General features: G+C 35.5%; 1 protein-coding gene across 1 annotated transcript in view; it reads left to right on the forward strand.

Annotated features, from left to right (window-relative positions):
* Window positions 1-18,805, forward strand: part of UBE2O (ubiquitin conjugating enzyme E2 O) — a 65,989-nt gene that overhangs the window by 30,334 nt on the left and 16,850 nt on the right. The window contains exons 2-10 of the mRNA XM_029284672.1: window positions 3,001-3,060; window positions 5,289-5,399; window positions 7,220-7,317; window positions 9,450-9,513; window positions 11,317-11,460; window positions 12,136-12,245; window positions 14,703-14,853; window positions 17,188-17,229; window positions 17,885-18,393. Of these exons, the coding sequence (XP_029140505.1) occupies window positions 3,001-3,060; window positions 5,289-5,399; window positions 7,220-7,317; window positions 9,450-9,513; window positions 11,317-11,460; window positions 12,136-12,245; window positions 14,703-14,853; window positions 17,188-17,229; window positions 17,885-18,393 (1,289 nt within the window). The remainder of the gene's footprint in view (window positions 1-3,000; window positions 3,061-5,288; window positions 5,400-7,219; window positions 7,318-9,449; window positions 9,514-11,316; window positions 11,461-12,135; window positions 12,246-14,702; window positions 14,854-17,187; window positions 17,230-17,884; window positions 18,394-18,805) is intronic.

Genomic DNA, 18,805 nt, shown 5'->3' on the forward strand with positions numbered 1-18,805 from the left:
GTGGCGTGTGCCCAGAGAGAGGGCTCTGCATGCCGCCTCTGGCTCGCATGCCATAGTCTTGCCACCACTGGTCTAGTTTAATAAAGAGAAGGACTAGGAATGATATGATAGCCGTGTTCCAATATCTCAGGGGTTGCCACAAAGAAGAAGGAGTCAAGCTATTCTCCAAAGCACCTGAGGGCAGGACAAGAAGCAATGGATGGAAACTAATCAAGGAGAGAAGCAGCCTAGAACTAAGAGGAAATTTCCTGACAGTTAGAACAATTAATCAGTGGAACAACCTGCCTCCAGACGTTGTGAATGCTTCAACACTGGAAGTGTTTAAAAGAGACTCGACAACCATTTGTCTGAAATGGTATAGGGTTTCCTGCAAGGTGTTGGACTAGAAGACCTCCAAGGTCCCTTCCAATTCTATTGTTATTATTATCTTTATTTGGTTCTTCAAATCTGCTAGTATATTCCTCAGTATATCTGATCAGGCACTAGCCTATTGTCACTTGATTTCTTCCACACCTGCTCCTGCAGATTATCTGTTGAGTCAGCCTCAAGTGGTTGATTAGTTGTGGGTTACTGAAGCTGACAATTTGCTAGATCAGACCCCTCAAGTTCCAAGTTAGAAGACTTCATGACATAACAATGTGATGAAATATTGTCCAGGTTGTGCAGGTTTTCTTGTAAGTTAAAAGCTTCTGCTGGACTGGGTCAGGCTAGTTGGAAGGTTACTTTTGTTGTGTCTTCATTGGTGATTCATATCTTCAAAGCCTGCACTATTTTTTTTTTTACCGAGGAGTCCACTTAGTAGGGAGAGAGGTGTACAGCATCCCAACAGGTTAGAAGACAAAGAAGTGGATGAGTCAAAACAATTTGATACCAATTTTGGGAAGGAATTAAGGGGTGCAGCCAACGTTTTTAGAGCCTCATGTACACCTTAAAGGTAGTTTGCTTCTACTAGCATGTTTAAAAATCCTTTTTCCTGTCAGAGCATTTTCAGTTGTAGCTTGAGCATAATGTAACAATTATCCAAAAAGACATACTTGGCCTCTTTATTGTCACACTTTCATCAGATAAATAACAGAGTTTGCTATACCAGAATTATTTTGGAGATAATTTGGAAACTCTGTATCAGATTTATTGTATATGAGGCATTTTGATTCTACTTGGAAAGAGAAGCAAGATAATTTTAATACATAATAGTTTCATAAGAAGAGCTCTGTTTTCCTGAAAATAACACCAACCATTCAGGAATGGTTAAACTGTGAAGCACATTAAACAGACTGTTAAATCTATGAATGATATAACATACCTTTTGCATCAATTTATGTAATTCATGATATCTGCAATAACATTATACAAATGATTAAACTGACACAAAGCTTTTAGTTTACCCAAACTGTTGGAACTTTTTTGAATACAGTAGATTTTATTGTTTTTTGGGGTGGAGTCTGGAATTAAATTTTGCCTGTAGTATCCAAGGTTCCCCTACTTGAGGGTTTATTTTAGATTATTAGATCATGTTGTATTCTCTGGAGAATAGTTCTATAAGATGCAAGTTGTCCATTTCCAACTTCCGATATTTAATGTTACAGTTTTCTTTCTCATCAGCATACCTTCACAATACATTGTATAAATCAATACTAGTATATTGCAAGACTCTTGAAAGTTTCCCCTGGTACTTAGACATTATTTAAAATCATGCTCCAGATTATCTCAAAATTGCAAAGAAGCTATGTAATGTAATAAAAAAATAGTTCTATTTCTCTCACACTAAACAATTGTTGAACTTTGGGTTGGTGGTTGAAGATAAGCATTGTTCTGCCAAGGTAAAATATAGATTTTTAGTGAAGTGAAAGAGAGTATATAAAAGTATAAGAAGAGAGGCAAAGTAGCCAAAAGAGAGACCAAAAATTAGCATAGTGGGGGAAAATTGCTTGTGTGCCAGTTTGGAAAGTGAAGCAACAATTCACATTCTTGCATGCATTTATCAGTGTATCTGGAAGCAGAATTTAAAATTGTGTCATAATACTCATTTTCAGAGAATGCAAATTTGTGGGGAAGATAGCTGTTTTAAAAAGCTTTTTAGTGCAATCACAGTTGCTTTATTTGATGATGAATCTTTATTTGGGCACAATAGTGGGAAGCATATACAGTATAAGTTACTGGGTATAAATAGATGACATTTATAGACTATGTCCTCATATCTATTTTCTAGTATGATGGGTTATTAATAATGGAAGTACTTGCCTTTTACCATTTTTTGCATTCTGGAAATGTTTTGCCATTTGTATTTTAATATTGGTATAAGATGATGGAGAGATAGCATAGTTTCAGAGACCACCCAGGAACAGAAGAGGCATTATATACCTTGTCAAGGAAGTATACAAATGTTAATATGCAAAAGTCCCCATTTCATTATCACTGCCCGATATTACTGATCTGTGACTGCTTTTTTTGTGCAGCATAGCTGTTGCAGATGTAGGAATGCCTATTCCTTCTTTAATCAGAATAGCAAATATTATTCTGCAGAAGTTAAGTTTGTATGACATCTCCAGTATAGTGATTATATGGCAATATAATATATAATATTAATGGTGATATTCAGATAAGTGATGAAAGTACAGTTTCAGCACATGTTGTGCAGTCTAATTCTGATAATAAGCAGGTTAGGTCTTGTTAAGTATGGGAAGGGAAGATATTCCAAGAACCTATTGATGTAAGCCTGAGTTGCTTTGAGGAAAGAAAAATTACAAATAGAACAGAATAATACATACTCTTGTTGGATCCCCAAGTATATGACCCACAGAAGAGTACAAAAATTGTATTGTATGATTGCAAACTTCATTATGTATTGATTGTTCTTATACCCAGTGATAAGATTGTGAAGAAATGTGTTATCTATATATAATTTTTTTAAAAAAATATTCTTGGATATTGGCTGCTCATGTAGTAAAATATGCTTAGAATTAATACTATCTTCTCTCTCTCTCTCTTTCTCAACTCTAGTTGAAGCTCGAAGACAGATCAGTGGTACCGCGAGATGTCGTCAGGCATATGGGCTCACGTGTAAGTGTTGCTATGCATAGGACAAAGAGACAAAGCCGTATCTCATTTGATGCTACTATTAAATTTAACTTCAATAGACATATTTTACAAGGCCCAGATCATTTATCTACATAGAAGTAATGGTGTGTTTTAATACTCGTGTACAAATAGTGCTCAAAGATAAGCATGCTAGCATGTGATGTTATTGAAGAAAGGATGCATACGATCAATAATATCAGCACTGAGGCAAATTGCTGTTCACAGATGAACCTCTGGTTAGGATACTGATTCCTGCAGGGAACAGTTTGCAGTTTTTCAGATTGGAATAAATATTATTACAGGTACAAGTAAAAAGCCATTTGTATATTATTAGCCATTTTTCAGGAATCAGTAAACATTTTTTCTTAGTGGCAAAGTAGCATGAAATCAAACAGTCAAGAAAAAAAGTGTAAATCAGGGTCACCAATCCCTGGGCCACACACCGGCACCGGTCTGTGACCTGCCAAGAACCAGGCCACACAAGTGAATGAAGCCCCATCCACACATGCACAGGATCTAGGTATCACGCAAAATCACACACACCCTTAGTCCACAAAAAAAGTCACCCTCCACAGAACCAGTCCCTGGCACCCAAAAGGTTGGGGACCTCTGGTATAAATCATTAGCTGCTTTCAGTAATCATTTGGTTTGAAAATTAAGAACGATTTTCTCATTGAACAATTAGAAAAGGAATATAGTGGAATATATATTTTAAGAAATCTTGAGTCCTTAATCACTATTCTTGTACACCTGCATTGCAAGAAGTAACCTCATACTGTACATTACAATTACAATTAACCTTGTGAACTCTCAAGCTTCCTCCTTCCATTATATATTCAAGATGGACAGTATTTAATATTTATTTTGCTATGTATATGTAGGGATGTGGGTCTATACATGTGTTGTACATAGTATGTTTAGGTGTGTGTCATGTATGTGTTTCACTTTGAGAGCGGGCAACTAAATTTCATTTTTAATGTGTGCTGTTGTGCCCACAGTAAAAAAAAATGATAATAAAGGTTATCTTACCTTATCTTACCTTACCTTACTTATCTTATTGTAACCATTATGCAGTCTTTAGGCCTTAGCATTTCTATTTGACATACTACTATGCATGGATATCATGTTCAGAATCTTGATGGTAAAAGGTTTTGTCTCCCCTTGGAAATCCCTTTGCTACAGACCAGTTAATGTTTGTTTTTTGGAGAGAGACACATACGTGGGTAATATATCCAAAAAGAGGAGAAGCCCACAGACAAAACAAACTATAATATAATATCATCTTGTAGTCCTTAGCAACTGATATTAAGAGGCGGTATACTGCTGAAATATTAGGCAATGTCTAGTCATCGTGACTAGAGCCATTAACAGCTTTATCTTCCCTGAAGAAATTCACTTATTTTATATTGACAGATCTCTTCAGTATAAATGTGTCCTTTAATAAATCTTGATGTTTGGGAATAATTCTGCTATTGCTTCATCTTTAAATAGATGCTACTCATTAATAAAGAAATCATTCTAGCAATTGCCAGATTATAAAAAGATAATGACGTATCTAGATTTGTATCTACTTTCTCAGCAAGTAATATATAGACACAAGGGGTATCAAAAATAATATTTCATCCTCTTGGTTATTGATTATTTTAATTAAATAATGCTTTAAATGTGAAGAACTAAAGGCAGAAAAAAGAACACTCACAATTTAGGATACATGAAAGTACTATTTACTGATATTTGTTCTACAAAAAGATTTTTAGCACTTTTCTAAATGTTCAAAGAATACAAGCTCTATAATCATTGACACTTGAATGCCTAAAATAGTGTTTAAGAAATATTGGTTTTCTATGGAATTCTTTTGACAATAATCTGAATTGACTTGAATATAAAGGCTATCCTCCTTGTTCTGACATCTTGGATAGCAGGCAGATGCTACCTAGTCTGAGAAATAGTTTATCCGATGTACGAGTTCCACACTTTAGATAAGGGTGATGGATTTGGAAAGAAGAAAAGGCTCTGGATGCAGTAGGGGGTTTTTTGCCCAGTAAATGGGGGAGACGACATTAAAGCTCTTTAGTCATCTTGTTAGGTTGTATTTCATGAATCTTGATTCTCTTTCTATGAAAGCAATGGGTGAAACTTAAAGGATTCTTGGATTCTGCAAATATTGAAAGCCCATTGAAGTTTAAAGAAATATCTGTTTTTCTTTCCAGGACAGCCAGTGTGGGACAGTTGTTGATGTCAATATAGAGTGTGCAGTAAAACTGGTGGGAACCAACTGTATCCTGTATCCTGTTAACAGTAAAGATCTTCAGAATATTTGGGTGAGGATGCTTTAGACTATTTAGCCTGACACAGCAAGGACTCTTCTAGCTTAACAAATATAACCTTAAATCAACAAGAAAAATAAGCAGTGTCAATTATTACAGCTCACATTTGATCTAGAGAGAGTATTCCAGATTTTTTTCTGTGCTTTAGCATTTCTCGTTTTGATCTCCAGTTTGGAAGCTCTTACAAGACCTTATAACATAAGCCAAGTCCTTTTATTCTTTTAGAATAAAATCAAATTTTGGATTTAATCTCTTTTTCTTTCCTCTACTGCCTTACTATTAAATTGTTTCAACATATTAGTAACAGTGGCTAAGGTGTTGGCCTAGAAACCAGGAGACCATGAGTTCTAGGCTTTCCTTAGGTATAAATGCTGACTAGTGATTTTAAGCAACCATTCTCTCTTAGTCCAACCTATCTCACAGGTTTGTTGTCTTGAGGAAAATAGGAGGCAAGATCATTATGGATGCTGCTTGAGTGGTACAAAATAAAAGCAAGATATAAAAATAATAAAAACAAAAACTAACTCTGTAAGCTCCTTTCCTGACAACACTATTGTATGGAATATAAGCCTTTGAAACAAATGACACAATATTTGTATTATTTTTAAAATTTGCAAGTAGTTTCTTTCCAATTAAGCAAGGGCTTAGTCATAACATTAGAGAGTCTCCCTACATAGTGATTAGCCAAACTGATTACTTGATCAAGGGAACCTCATGTCAACAATACGATCCAGAAGTACAGTACAGTTAATACACCGGGTCAGTAACATCTTTAGCAAAAACAATGCATTTCCTATATTATACAGTATATAGGAAATATAAAATATAAATATTTTATAAATATAAAAATTTGCAATTTTGTTTGTTTTTCTAGCTATTGCTGTACATTGTCTTTTTTAAAACTAACATTTTAAAATTAAAAACTTTGTGCTCTGAAATTATTCTCAAAAAGGTGAGAAGTGTTACAGTTTCATCAATTACAGTTTGCTTGTTTATTTGATCGATTTATATCTCTTCTTTCATACAGGAGTTTAAGGTGATATAAATAGTTCTCCCTTCTATTTTTTTTCCCATAACAAAAACTTGGACTAAGAGAAAATGACTGACTGAAAATCACACAATAAGCTTCATTGTTGGGGTGTAGAACCTGTGGCTTGCTAGTACCAGACCTACTTAACCACCACAGCATACTGGCTGTCATACAGATCTTACAAGGCTGAGGAAACTACTCAATTTATTGTCACACAAAACATTCTGTCCTTTCTTGGACCACTTTATTTATAAGATTTCTCCAAGATGCTCCCAGCTATTTATTTATTTTATGTTTTTTATCTTGCTGTTATTACTTTATAAGTAACTCAAGGCAGCAAACATACATAATACTCCTTCCTCCTCCTATATTCCCCACAACAACAACAATCCTGGGAGGTGCGTTGGGCTGAGAGAATGACTGGTCCAAGGTCACCTAAGCAGCTTTTATACCTAAGACAAAACTAGAAGTGACAGTCTCCTGATTTGAAGTTTCTATTATAATTTCTTTTCTATGTTTATTTGTTCAGCTCCACTATGGTGTTGGTTATAAAATACAAACACTAACACATTTCTGTATATCTGGATTTTATAAAGGAGGAAAAATCCTTTTAATCATCTGGAAGATGTTCAATTGATCATGGTCATTTGCACTTGAAGTAGTTCCTACTTTGATTTAGTTTACCCTATTACAATTGTATGAACTTAATTGAATTAAAATAATTTCTAACTCTGATAAAATAAACTATGAAATCAGGCATTCTAACTCTCTCCTTCCCCCTCAGCCCTTTATGTACGGTGACTGCATAGCGTATGACTGGTGGCTTGGAAAGGTGTATGATTTAAAGAACCAAATCATTCTGAAGCTCTCCAATGGCGCAAGGTATTTCTGTTGCTTTGCTGTGGAGCATGTCATTAGCTGTTAACTAAATATAGGTTCTTAAGGGCAGTCTTCTACACATGCTTATCACGGAGTAAGTTCCATTAAATTTGCTCCCAGGTAATTAAGTTTTGAATTAAAGTTTCTGATTTGTTAGTTGTACACTTGTTAGTTGTACGCTTATTCCTCAGATTTATCAACTATGTTGATAAATCTATGCTATACAGAATATTTTAATAAGAAGTTGGGGGGTTGTTTCAAAGTTATTACTTGTATAATCTGAGTGAAAACTGGCAGTTTGGGTTGATTGCTTGGCTGTTGCATTTCTAACATTATTTTTAATGTTAACTCTTCTATCTCCCTTACCTTCAAAAGCTTCATTAGCTGGCATATCTAGCTAAGTAATGTCAGTTATAGGAAACATTTATATTGTAATGTGAGGATGTGGGGCATCTGAGTTGTATAATAAGCATATAAGAACTTTGTTGAAGCAACTTGTTAAGTAGAAAACTAAAATTTCAACAACAAACTATTCTGACATGTGCTTAACTGAACCATGCTCTCCAGATTAATATGGCCACTTATCAGATACAGAGGAAGTTGTAGTCAAAACTCCTTAGGAGACACCCGTATTGTGAAGGCTGCAGAATTGGATACTACCTCTTGAAATACTGTAATTGTTTGATATAATTGATAATCTATAATTACTATTTCTGAACTACACGTTACCGTATTTTTCCGTGTATAAGATGCTATTTTTTCCTGCAAACACCCTGTTCAAAAATCAGGTGCGTCTTATACAAGTGCAGCGTCTTATACACGGAAAAATAATGGTAACCTCCGCAGCGCAGGGCATGCCTGTGTGGGTTGCCATGCCGCCTGGTACATGTGTCAAGCCCTGTGAGCTTGCCACTAATGGGAGGGGGGAGGGGCAAGATCATCGGCTGTTCGGGGATCATCTACCCTGATGATTTCATTGTGTCGAGCAAATAAGACAACATCTTGAATATTTTTTTTCCTGGCCCCCTATTCTCTCCTAAAATCTTAGAATGTAAGATATTTTTTGTCCATATAAATCTATATTTCTCATAATTTCATGGGTGATATATAAATATATACGTCTATTCTAAACTGAATTACTCAACTATAACAATATCAGGCTTTATTAAAGGCCTTAATATTGTTCTTAAAATTAGGACTTTGTACAGTAGGGCTTTCTTAGGTTCTATGTCAGAAAACCTCAGCCTTTTTGGACCATTGGGCACATTGGAATTTTGAGATCCTGTTAGAAATCCTCTCACAAAATCGTTGTGTGCGGTTGGTACAATCAATTGCAGAACATCCTATTACCAGAAGGAAAAAGAACAGAATCTATTTGCTAGGAGTGCTCCACGGTATCCAAGGGACCTGAGAACATTCCTAAGCATATACTTATGTTTGATGTTACTGATTTGTTTCATGCATGCTAGCTAATTAAAATAAAGTTAAAAAATAAAATCCGATACTGCAGAAAGCTTGGTGAGCATTAAAGAACATTGCCCCTAGGTGCCATGTTAGAGACCCTGCAGTTTGGTTAAATCCAATGGGTATATGACTTAGTTAGTAACAAAAATTAGTATAGCTAAATCTGCTTGGGGGGGGGCACTCAATAATCCCTCAAACACACACCCCAAATGGTTTGCATGCAAAAATGTCCAGGTTCAATTGCTGGCATTTCCAGATAGGACTGATTAAGAAAGATTCTGCCTGAAACTCTGGGGAGGTCTGAACAGTCAAAGTTGAACATATAAGTTTAATGGACCAATGAGTTTTTTCAGTATTTAAAGGCAAGTGGATAAATAAGTACCACTGCAGTGAGAAGGTAACAGTGTTCTGTGTGCCTTGGCATATAGCCATGCTGGCTACACGATCACAGAAGCCTCTTTGGACAACGCTGGCTCCCTTGGCTAAGAAATAGAGATTAGCACAACACCGTACATTTGAACACAACTGTATAGGGGAAACCTTTACCTTTATCTTTTTATTCATTAGTTGACATCATTAAATTCTAGCATAAGAGCATGTAAATTCAAATATTAAGAAGATTATGCTAATTCTTTTGCAATCTTTTTCCCAATGGTTATGTGTTTCTTTAGATGTTCCATGAGCACAGAAGATGCGGCAAAACTCTATGACGTCTGCCCACATGTCAGTGATTCAGTATGTTTTTAGTCATTTTAATAAGTCTTAATTTGTAGAGATACATTTCAGCATATTCTTGAGGATTTGGTAGAGCATAGCATACAGGTAGTCCTTGACTTGCAACAACAATTGACTCCAAAATTTTGATTGCTAAGTAAGGCAGTTGTTAAGTGAGTTTTGCCCTATTTTACATCATCTTTTGCCACAGTTGTTAGGTGAAACATGCTGTCATTAAGCGAATCTGGCTTTTCCCACTGACTTTGCTGATTGGAAGCTGGCTGGGAAGTTTGGATGGTGATCACATGACCCCCGGACAGTGCAATTGTCATAAATTCCTCCCATTTGCCTGAATCTTGATCACATAACAGTGGGGATACTGCAACAGTTGTAAGTGTGAAAACCGGTCATAAGTTACTTTTTTAAGTATCTTTGTAACATCAAATTGTTGTAAGTTGAAGACTACCTATAGTTGAAAGCTTATTCAGCATTAGGAATTTGGGAAAGGAATGTAATGTGATAAAATACTGTGTTTCCCCAAAAGTAAGGCCTACACCAATAATATGCCCTAGCTTGATTTTGCGGGGTGGGCCTAATATAAGCCCTATCCCAAAAATAAGCCCTAGTTTTGGGGTGAGGCACACACCTAAAAATCAAGCTAGGGTGGGGAAAGGGAGTGTGGAGCTGCCCCACGTTCCCCGCACCCACGTACCTTGCAGCCAGGCCTTTCCTTGCCAGCCCACTTCTTTTGAGGCCTCTTCTGCAGCCAGGCCTGCATTTCTCAATCACAGGGCTTTCTGGAAGGCCGGTACAGCCAAGAACCGAGCTATGGATTCAATCCATAGTTTGGCTGCTTAGGTCTTCTGGAAAGGCCTGAGTGCAAAATGCAGGCCCGAATGCAGCTGCAAAACTTCGGCCCCAGAAGAAGTGGATCGGCTGGTGGGGCTGTTGGTGCTGGAGGTGAGGTAAGACCTACCCAGAAAATAAGACCTGGTGCCTCTTTTGGAGGCAAAAAAATAATAATAATAAGACCTGGTCTTATTTTGGGGGGAAACATGGTAGTTAAGCTTGGTTTTCCATCTGAGAATAGCAGCTTAGGACCAAACTGTAAGGCTGGTATTTGAAGCCAAAAATCATTCAACTGGATACAATCCTATTGTTCATGCACTTCAAAACCACTACCAGTTTTTATCCTGTCAAGATGTTTTTATTTAGTATATAATATAATATATTTTCTCTTGCCTAAAAGTAAATGGTTGGCAATTATTTTTGCTAGAAAAAATAAGGAAAAATAAAGTGCTTCATTGCAGTCATGCAGCAAAACCCGTCCCTTCTCAACAATATCCCCACTGTTGTATGTAGAAATAGATAAGTTATTGCTCTCAGGTCCTATTTGTATGGGCTAATAGTTTCCTTTTTGTCTTCCTGAATGTTTGACCATGTATGCCTAAGTAACAGTTGTTGCTAGCAGAAGTAAGGAAGTTCACTTACAGAATCTAATTTATTCCCAAAGACTCAAGAACTTATTTAGTACAGGTTAATAGAAGGCTTTTCTGTTATTGTGGTGAATGGAAATGACTTATTTGTTTCCTTGTACTCCTGAAATCCTTGTACTTTAGCCAATCATAATTATGTATTTTTGTAGTTTTTTAGAATGACTAGAGCAGAAAGGAGAATTTATTAGGCGCAGGAAGATGAACCCCAAGTTTTTAAGAATTTCCTCAATGATAAAATTAGGATAAAATGTGGGAAATTCATTCAACTAGAATAGACCGTGATTTAGTCATATCTGACTTGTACTTCTGTTTTTGCTTCATTTTTCAGGGCCTGTTTTTTGATGATTCATATGGCTTTTATCCTGGGCAAGTTCTCATTGGTCCTTCAAAAGTCTTCTCAAATGTGCAGTGGCTTTCAGGAGTGAAACCTGTACTCAGTACGAAGAGCAAATTCAGAGTTGTGGTAGAAGAGGTATGTTTCAGTGAGATAACCCTATTATGAAATATCGTTTGGATTTTCCCCAAAACAAAGCCTGGTGTGTAATCTTGAAATGTCTGTGTAAGCTAAGAGAGGGAGTAGCCTTCTGTTTTAGAAAACAATTCCATTTCAGTGTTTTCTTTTCTTGCTCAGTTCATAGGCTTAAATTCCTAATAGAAGAAGTCTATAATGTAGAAGTTATGTCCATTTGGATATTAAATCGTTAGCAGTTAGCATTTAATCAGAAAAATCCTCGGGAGGATGCCACTTGGCAAGTAAATGCAAAGGAATGTAGAAATAATCTTGAAGAAAATATGCAGGAACAGATAAGTTAAAATAAGAGATAATTCAGATCTGGGAAGAGTAGGGTCCTATAATGCAATTTTTGTGCTGTCTGTTTTCTGTTTTGGCTACCAGATTTTTTTAATATATTGTGCATCTCTTTAAGAAGCATAATTAATATTAGGATTATATCTGGTTTAGGGTTATTTGGATTTTCTGGGATATCGCAGAAAAAGATGGAAATCAAAAGGAAATTCAGAATTTGAGACAAAATGGCAGCTCAGAAAAGAAATCTTTATCAGAAATTGTTAATTTTGCAAACAGTTACAGAATACAAGGATATCTTAATAAAATATTTCTCTCACAATCTAATCTTTTCTTCTTTAGGTACAGGTAATAGAACTGAAAGTTACTTGGATCACTAAAAGCTTCTGTCCTGGGGGAACTGATAGTATAAGCCCACCACCATCTTTAATCACTCAAGAGAATTTATCTAGGTAAGAAACAGTTCATACCAGCTTCCGAAAAGGCCTGCTCTCAATAAATTGTTTAATAATGATAAAGTTGGAATGGACCTTGGAGGTCATCTAGTCCAACCCCCTGCTCAGGCAGGAAACCCTATACCATTTCGGACAAATGGCTGTCCAGTTTCTTCTTTAAAACTTCCAGTGTTGGAGCATTCACCGCTTCTGAAGGCAGGTTGTTCCACTGGTTAATTTTTCTAACTGTCAGGAAGTTTCTCCTTAGTTCTAGGTTGCTTCTCTCTTTGGTTAGTTTCCACCCGTTGCTTTTTGTCCTGCCTTCAGGCGCTTTGGAAAATAGCTTGACTCCTTCTTCTTTGTGGCAGCCCCAGAGATATTGGAACACTGCTATCATGTCCCCCCTCGTCCTTCTCTTTGTTAAACTAGACTTACCCAATTCCAGCAACCGTTCCTTATGTTTTAGCCTCCAGTCCCCTAATCATCTTTGTTGCTCTTCTCTGTACTCTTTCTAGAGTCTCAACATCTTTTTTACACCATGGTGACCAAAACTGGATGCAGTATTCCAAGTGTGGCCTTACCAAGGCATTGTAAAGTGGTATTAATACTTCACGTGATCTTGATTCTATCCCTCTGTTAATGCAGCCTAGCATTGTGTTGGCTTTTTTGGCAGCTGCAGCACACTGCTGGCTTTAATGTCTTTGAATTGATAAAAATAGAATAACCACTTACTTTCATAAAATCCATTGTTTTATAGTTTTCCCTTCTTGGATCTTATTGCTCTTACTCCACCTGCTTGCAAGGAGACTACAGGATTATAGTCAACTCATCAGTTAAAGCACCATGAGCTCATAGCCACAGGGGCTTCTGTAAGGGTTCGCTAAAGCCTCACTATCTTAAGCACATTTGAATTACAGTTACTTCAGAGATAAAAGATATCTTCAGAACATCAGTGTTTTTCTTTAAAAAATCTTCCAGTAAAACTTCATTCCAGATAAGAGTAAAATCACACATTTGAGACATTTCAAACAAACTTTGAAGAATTGAGAAAGAAGTTTGCAGCCACAATAACAGCATCAATAACTGCCTATCTTAAAAAAAATCTCAAAGAGGAATTAAAAGACAAATAATTTTGAAGAATTTACAGGACAACTGAATGAATAGTTAATTCAAAGTAAAGTTAAAGTGAAAATTTTGGAAAACAAAATCAGAGGGGAGACACAGATATTAAGTCAAGATGAACAATTTGTAGTTAATGGACTACTTACTGGATTTACAAGAAAAAGAAAAAATTACAAAACAAATTGGTAAAAATAGTAAAGAGAGGCCTGTAGAAGACTCCAAAAAAATCTTTAGGATGGGCAAAAGAAGATATAAATGGAGACCAAGTCTTACAACAATATTTCAAAATCAATGGAAGAATTAACAATGTCAGAATACTATACAAGAACAAATAATATAAAATTGATTAGTTTGATTAGGGATAAAATACAGGAAAGCCTTTATTGTCTGTGGAAACTGGACAAAAGCAACTCTGATTTTTGGATTGGAGGATTGAAATGGGTTGGAATATGGGGAGAAGTGATATGCAATTTCAAGGGAGAGGAAAGATATCAAGTTTGCTAATACCCACTTTAAACAAAATCAGAAATCACTTCCTTAAATATCTTTTTTCCCCTTTTCTCTTTCTTCTTTAATTTTGTGTTCCCTCTATTTTTATATATATATCAGGAATGGCTGGAATGGTTCCATTCCTGGTGAATCATGAATGGTGAATCATGATTTCTTTCTTGGTATGTTTTACATCAATTAAACCAAAGCAAATGCATCATGTGATGGATTAATATACATGAAAATGATATTAAGACATGCATAAATGTGAGTTGCTGCTTAATTCTGCTTCTTACAACCAAAGTTTATATCAGGAATGGCCATTATATGACATTATATGACCTCGTCTCACATCCAGTCTTCTTTTTGCCTGTCTCATCCTGAGCTGATTTTAAAATGGGCAGCTATATAAATATTTTAAATAAATAAATACATTTCTAGAAAGTGTTTATTTGAAGGGTAATTGTGCACTTTGCTCAATATAGAAGCTATATCAGTAGCAATTCTGTACAGAGGTGCTCTGGGCTAACTGAGCTCTGAAGAATAAAGCGTTCCAACCATGTAATTATGTGTGTATGGGGGGGTGCGCACACACGCATGCAGGCACACCCGTATACCCCATGACCTGTTTCTGTACATGCCATAGGAATATGTTTTTCATTAGTAAATCTTTTTATTACTCAATTTACTCTAAATTTTTGTAAAATTAAAAAGTACTTATCTCTTTAAATCGTGATTTCCCAAATAGTGCATCACTGTGCATATGGTTGAAATAGTTTTAGACATTTAAGCCAATGCTGAAGAATCAAGAAAAAGATACCATCCAGCAGTAAGGTGACACTACTTCTGTTTTGCTTTTAATAGAGTAAAACGTCTGGGTTGTTTTGACCATGCTGAACGGCAACTTGGAGAAAGGTGTCTATATGTATTTCCAGAGAAAGTGGAGCCAGCAAAAATCACGTGTGAATGTCCAGAGAGAAACTGTGTTCTGGGAGAAGGATCAGCTTCTAAGAAGGTATGTTCCCTGATATAAGTTAGCTAAGAATATTGAACTATTTCTGAGAAGTCTGCTTTATTCATTATTTCTAACTGTTCTTGTTTGTCTCTGTATATCCCCACTATTGCCAATTTCTGCTATGGTTAAGAAGATGGAATAATCTTTGGGGACTGCATTCCCTTTTTTAATTTTATTTCCCAGGACATGATATTTTAAGAAACACCCAAGCATAATATTAGTTGATTGCTTAACCATATTCAGACATCATTTAGTCTTGTAGGTTATGCAGACATGGGTTAGCATAAACTTTAATTATTAGTATTATTATATTTCCAATTTACACTTCGGCAAGGGAATAGAAAAAAAATGAATGTTAAGTGATTCCAGAATTTTGAATTCTGGAAATTCCAGAATTTCCTATATCATTGGAAATTCATATGATAGTTGCTCATTCAGAGAAAATGTATAGTGTTCTGTTGTTTGAATTAATTGATAAATGGTGGAATTTGTTTTTATATGGTGACTTTTTAAATAGTTGAGACTCTTAAGTATTGATGTGTATCATATTTTTCACATGAAAAATGCTTGTTATTTACGCATACAGTAGTAACAGAGGTCTAGTTTTGATATATTTCAACAATTTTGTGTATTATTTCAGACAAAATTTGGATTAAAATCTAAATTTGAAATGCCAATTCATTCAGAATTTATGTTGTAAAGTGCTGTTTATTTCATAAATAACAAGTAATCTATTCTGCATGTTTACCATTTTTTAAATATTAGAATCTATATTTACTGTTATAAACACTATATTTAGTGTTATATGGTATCTTACTGTTTTACAATCATAGTTATATCGGATAAATGTATGCCCTTGATATTTCATAGCCAATATTTCCAATCACTGCGCCTATTTCTTAATTTTATAGGCAGTTTTGGGACTAATCTAAAAATATAGTCAGATTTCAGTTGCACATCCTTTAATCTGGACCTGTTAAACCTCATTCACCAAAGAATACATAGCATTTTTCAAATGTGGTGGTGAAATCAAGCTTTCCTTTTTTTCTTATTTAAAATAGTGAAATACAAAAACACATCACCAACAGAGTAAAATGACAGGGAAAAAAGAAAGCTAGATATGTCATAATGACATCAGTTAAAGCAGAGGTCCCCAACCTTTTGGGTACCAGAGACCGGTTCTGTGGAGAAAGGTTTTTCCATAGATGGGAGGGGGCATGGTTTTGTGTGCTGCCTGCATCTCACAGATGGGGCTTTGCTTGTTTGTGCGGACCGGTTGCTGGCATGCCGCAGCCTAGCACCGGTCCACCGCCCGGGGACTCCTGAGTTAGAGTAACTGGAGATAAAAAGAGAGAAATTCTTTGAGGATGGGCTCCAGCACAAGTCCGAAATCTTGAAAGAATAAACCTTTGAGCCAGTGACCGATTCACATTATTCTAGGACACACATATTTGCCTTCGTTCACAAAATAAACTAAATCTGGTATGAGAAAAGAAATTAGAACGGAAAAAGAATCCATAGGGTAACTATAGTTAACAATATAAAGTTAATTCAGTCATTTAACTTATCATTAAATCTAGACCATATATCAACACATTGTGCTATTTCCTCATTTTTAGAACACAGAGACTTTTTAAAAAGAGTTAGCTAACTCATATCTTGAATGCATTCTTTAAAATCAGAGTAGCTTTCTTTCAAAGGATGTAAAATTAACTTCTTTGCCATTGCCGGGGCTTGATGAAATGAGAAATTCCACATTTCAGGAATATAATTCAACAACATATTGAGATCCTTAAATACATTACTTCCTCCCCAAATTGCATTGATTTATTTAGTAATCTAAAACCAACAAGACTGTATCTGGAGACGACCAAATTGTGTGATTTAAAGAATATTCAAATAAGTGCCAGCATTGGAAATCCAGCGACCATCCCTTTTAAATAATCTTTGAGGAGTCAAGATATATTTAAAAATATATTTTACATTTCTTAGCTAAAGCTAAACCTTCCCATGCATGTTTAGAGATTTAAAAAGTAGAAGACTTTGTCAGGCTTCAAAACATGGCTAACCATCTATGCAAGGATTATAGGTCTAGCATTCTGCCTGAATGGTTTCAAATAATAGTATTTTTTTTCTTCTTTCAACTAGCATTTTCTTCTGAGAAAAACATAACCGGAAATCTATTTTTAATAGATTTTAGGGGTTACAATACAAATGAAACTGTGAATGAAATGTTTCCAAAACTGTGGAATAATTTTCTAAATGTATTTTATTTCTGTTAACAATCCTTTGCATTCAATAGTAATACCAAAATGATGGTGTTTAATATTGCAGATGGCCTGTCCTTGTTTCGTATCCAATGTAAAACCTGAAAAGGTACTGTAATATACACTTGTTGTCTGTCTGAAAACACCTTAATGTTCAATAAATTTCTACCTAAAATTCAGTTGCAAGTGTCTCAGTATAAATAAATAATGTTTTCTGCCTGGCAAAAGTTAATATTTTAAACTCTTCATTTTCTGAAGTAAAAGTCAGTGGCAGGTTTTGAAATTTATTCATAATATTGTATTTGAATCTTCAGTACTTCTAAAGAATTTATCAGTGTAGCTTTTTAAAATGACTAGCAGGATTATGAAATATAACCATTTTAATAATGTTCTGCATACTTAACTATCACACTATTTCCTTGCAGTGTAAGCACCTGTTAGTGATAGTATATATGTATAACAGTATGAACATGTGTTTAAGACCATAGATACGACACCCCCCCCCCCAAAAAAAAGGATATATGTCTATGCAGTTTGCACTGGCACCATTCATTGTATCTCTATAATTTTCAAATCATCCTATCTTCCACCATATAAATATATTGAGTGATATACTATCTTTTATTCCTTATACCAATCTGCTATTTGAATATAACCGATATCAGTATGATGTAACTGAAAACCACATTTTTTTTAAAAATGGCTTAATTTCTTTAAGCGGTGGGAATTTTTTGTGTTCCCTGACCTGTGCTGATTCCCTATAGGTAAGGAGACTACTGAAGAAACAAATAGTGAAGATCATGTCGTGTTCCCCAGACGTTCAGAATACCCTTGATCTCCCTGAAGGAGAATCTGCTGCAGCAGGTGACCAACAGCCTGAACATCTTAAAGCCAATTTGAAATGTGGAGCAGAGGATTCCTTCAGTGACACTATAGGCTTGCAGGACGTAAAAAGAGAGCACATTGATGAAACAAGGAAAGGCTTGTCCTGTGAAGCAGCTGGGCTCCAGTTGCAATCAGCCTTTGTCCTGAAACGGGATGATGGCTCCTCAGACTACAATCTGCAGTCTATAGAGCAGGATGCTGATGATGAAGCAGCCGATGACACAGATGACACCAGCTCTGTAACATCTTCTGCCAGCTCCACAGCCTCGTCTCAGAGCGGCAGTGGTGCAGGGCGTAAAAAAAGCATCCCGCTTTCTATTAAAAACCTCAAGAGGAAACATAAGAAAAAGAAAACCAAGGTTTCCCGGGAATTTAAACCAGGTGACAGGTAAGACCAGAGCTTATACCATCCTACCTGTATATGTCATTAAGCTCTACCTGTCCTGATTTCTTGCTAAACATTGTACATAATTCAAAAAACATATAAATAGTAAAATGGGTGAGGGTGTAAGAAGACTTGTGTTGCCTGCAAACTACAGATACAGTTTTCCAGTTATATCTATTTAAGATATAGTTTGATATATCTTAAATAGGTATCCAATTATTTATTTATTTATTTATTTATTTATTTATTTATTTATTACATTTATACCCCGCCCTTCTCCTGGTGGACTCAGGGCGGCTTACAGCCAGTTTAAAACAAAACAATCAATACAATATACAAAATTTAAAATGTAGTTAAAAAGAAATATTAATATGGGCCTTTTCTTCCTTTTTTAAAAGTTATTTAAAAACCAAAT

The sequence above is a fragment of the Protobothrops mucrosquamatus genome, unplaced genomic scaffold (genome assembly GCF_001527695.2).
Source record: "Protobothrops mucrosquamatus isolate PMUCROS unplaced genomic scaffold, P.Mucros_1.0 scaffold815, whole genome shotgun sequence".
NCBI lineage: Eukaryota > Metazoa > Chordata > Lepidosauria > Squamata > Viperidae > Protobothrops > Protobothrops mucrosquamatus.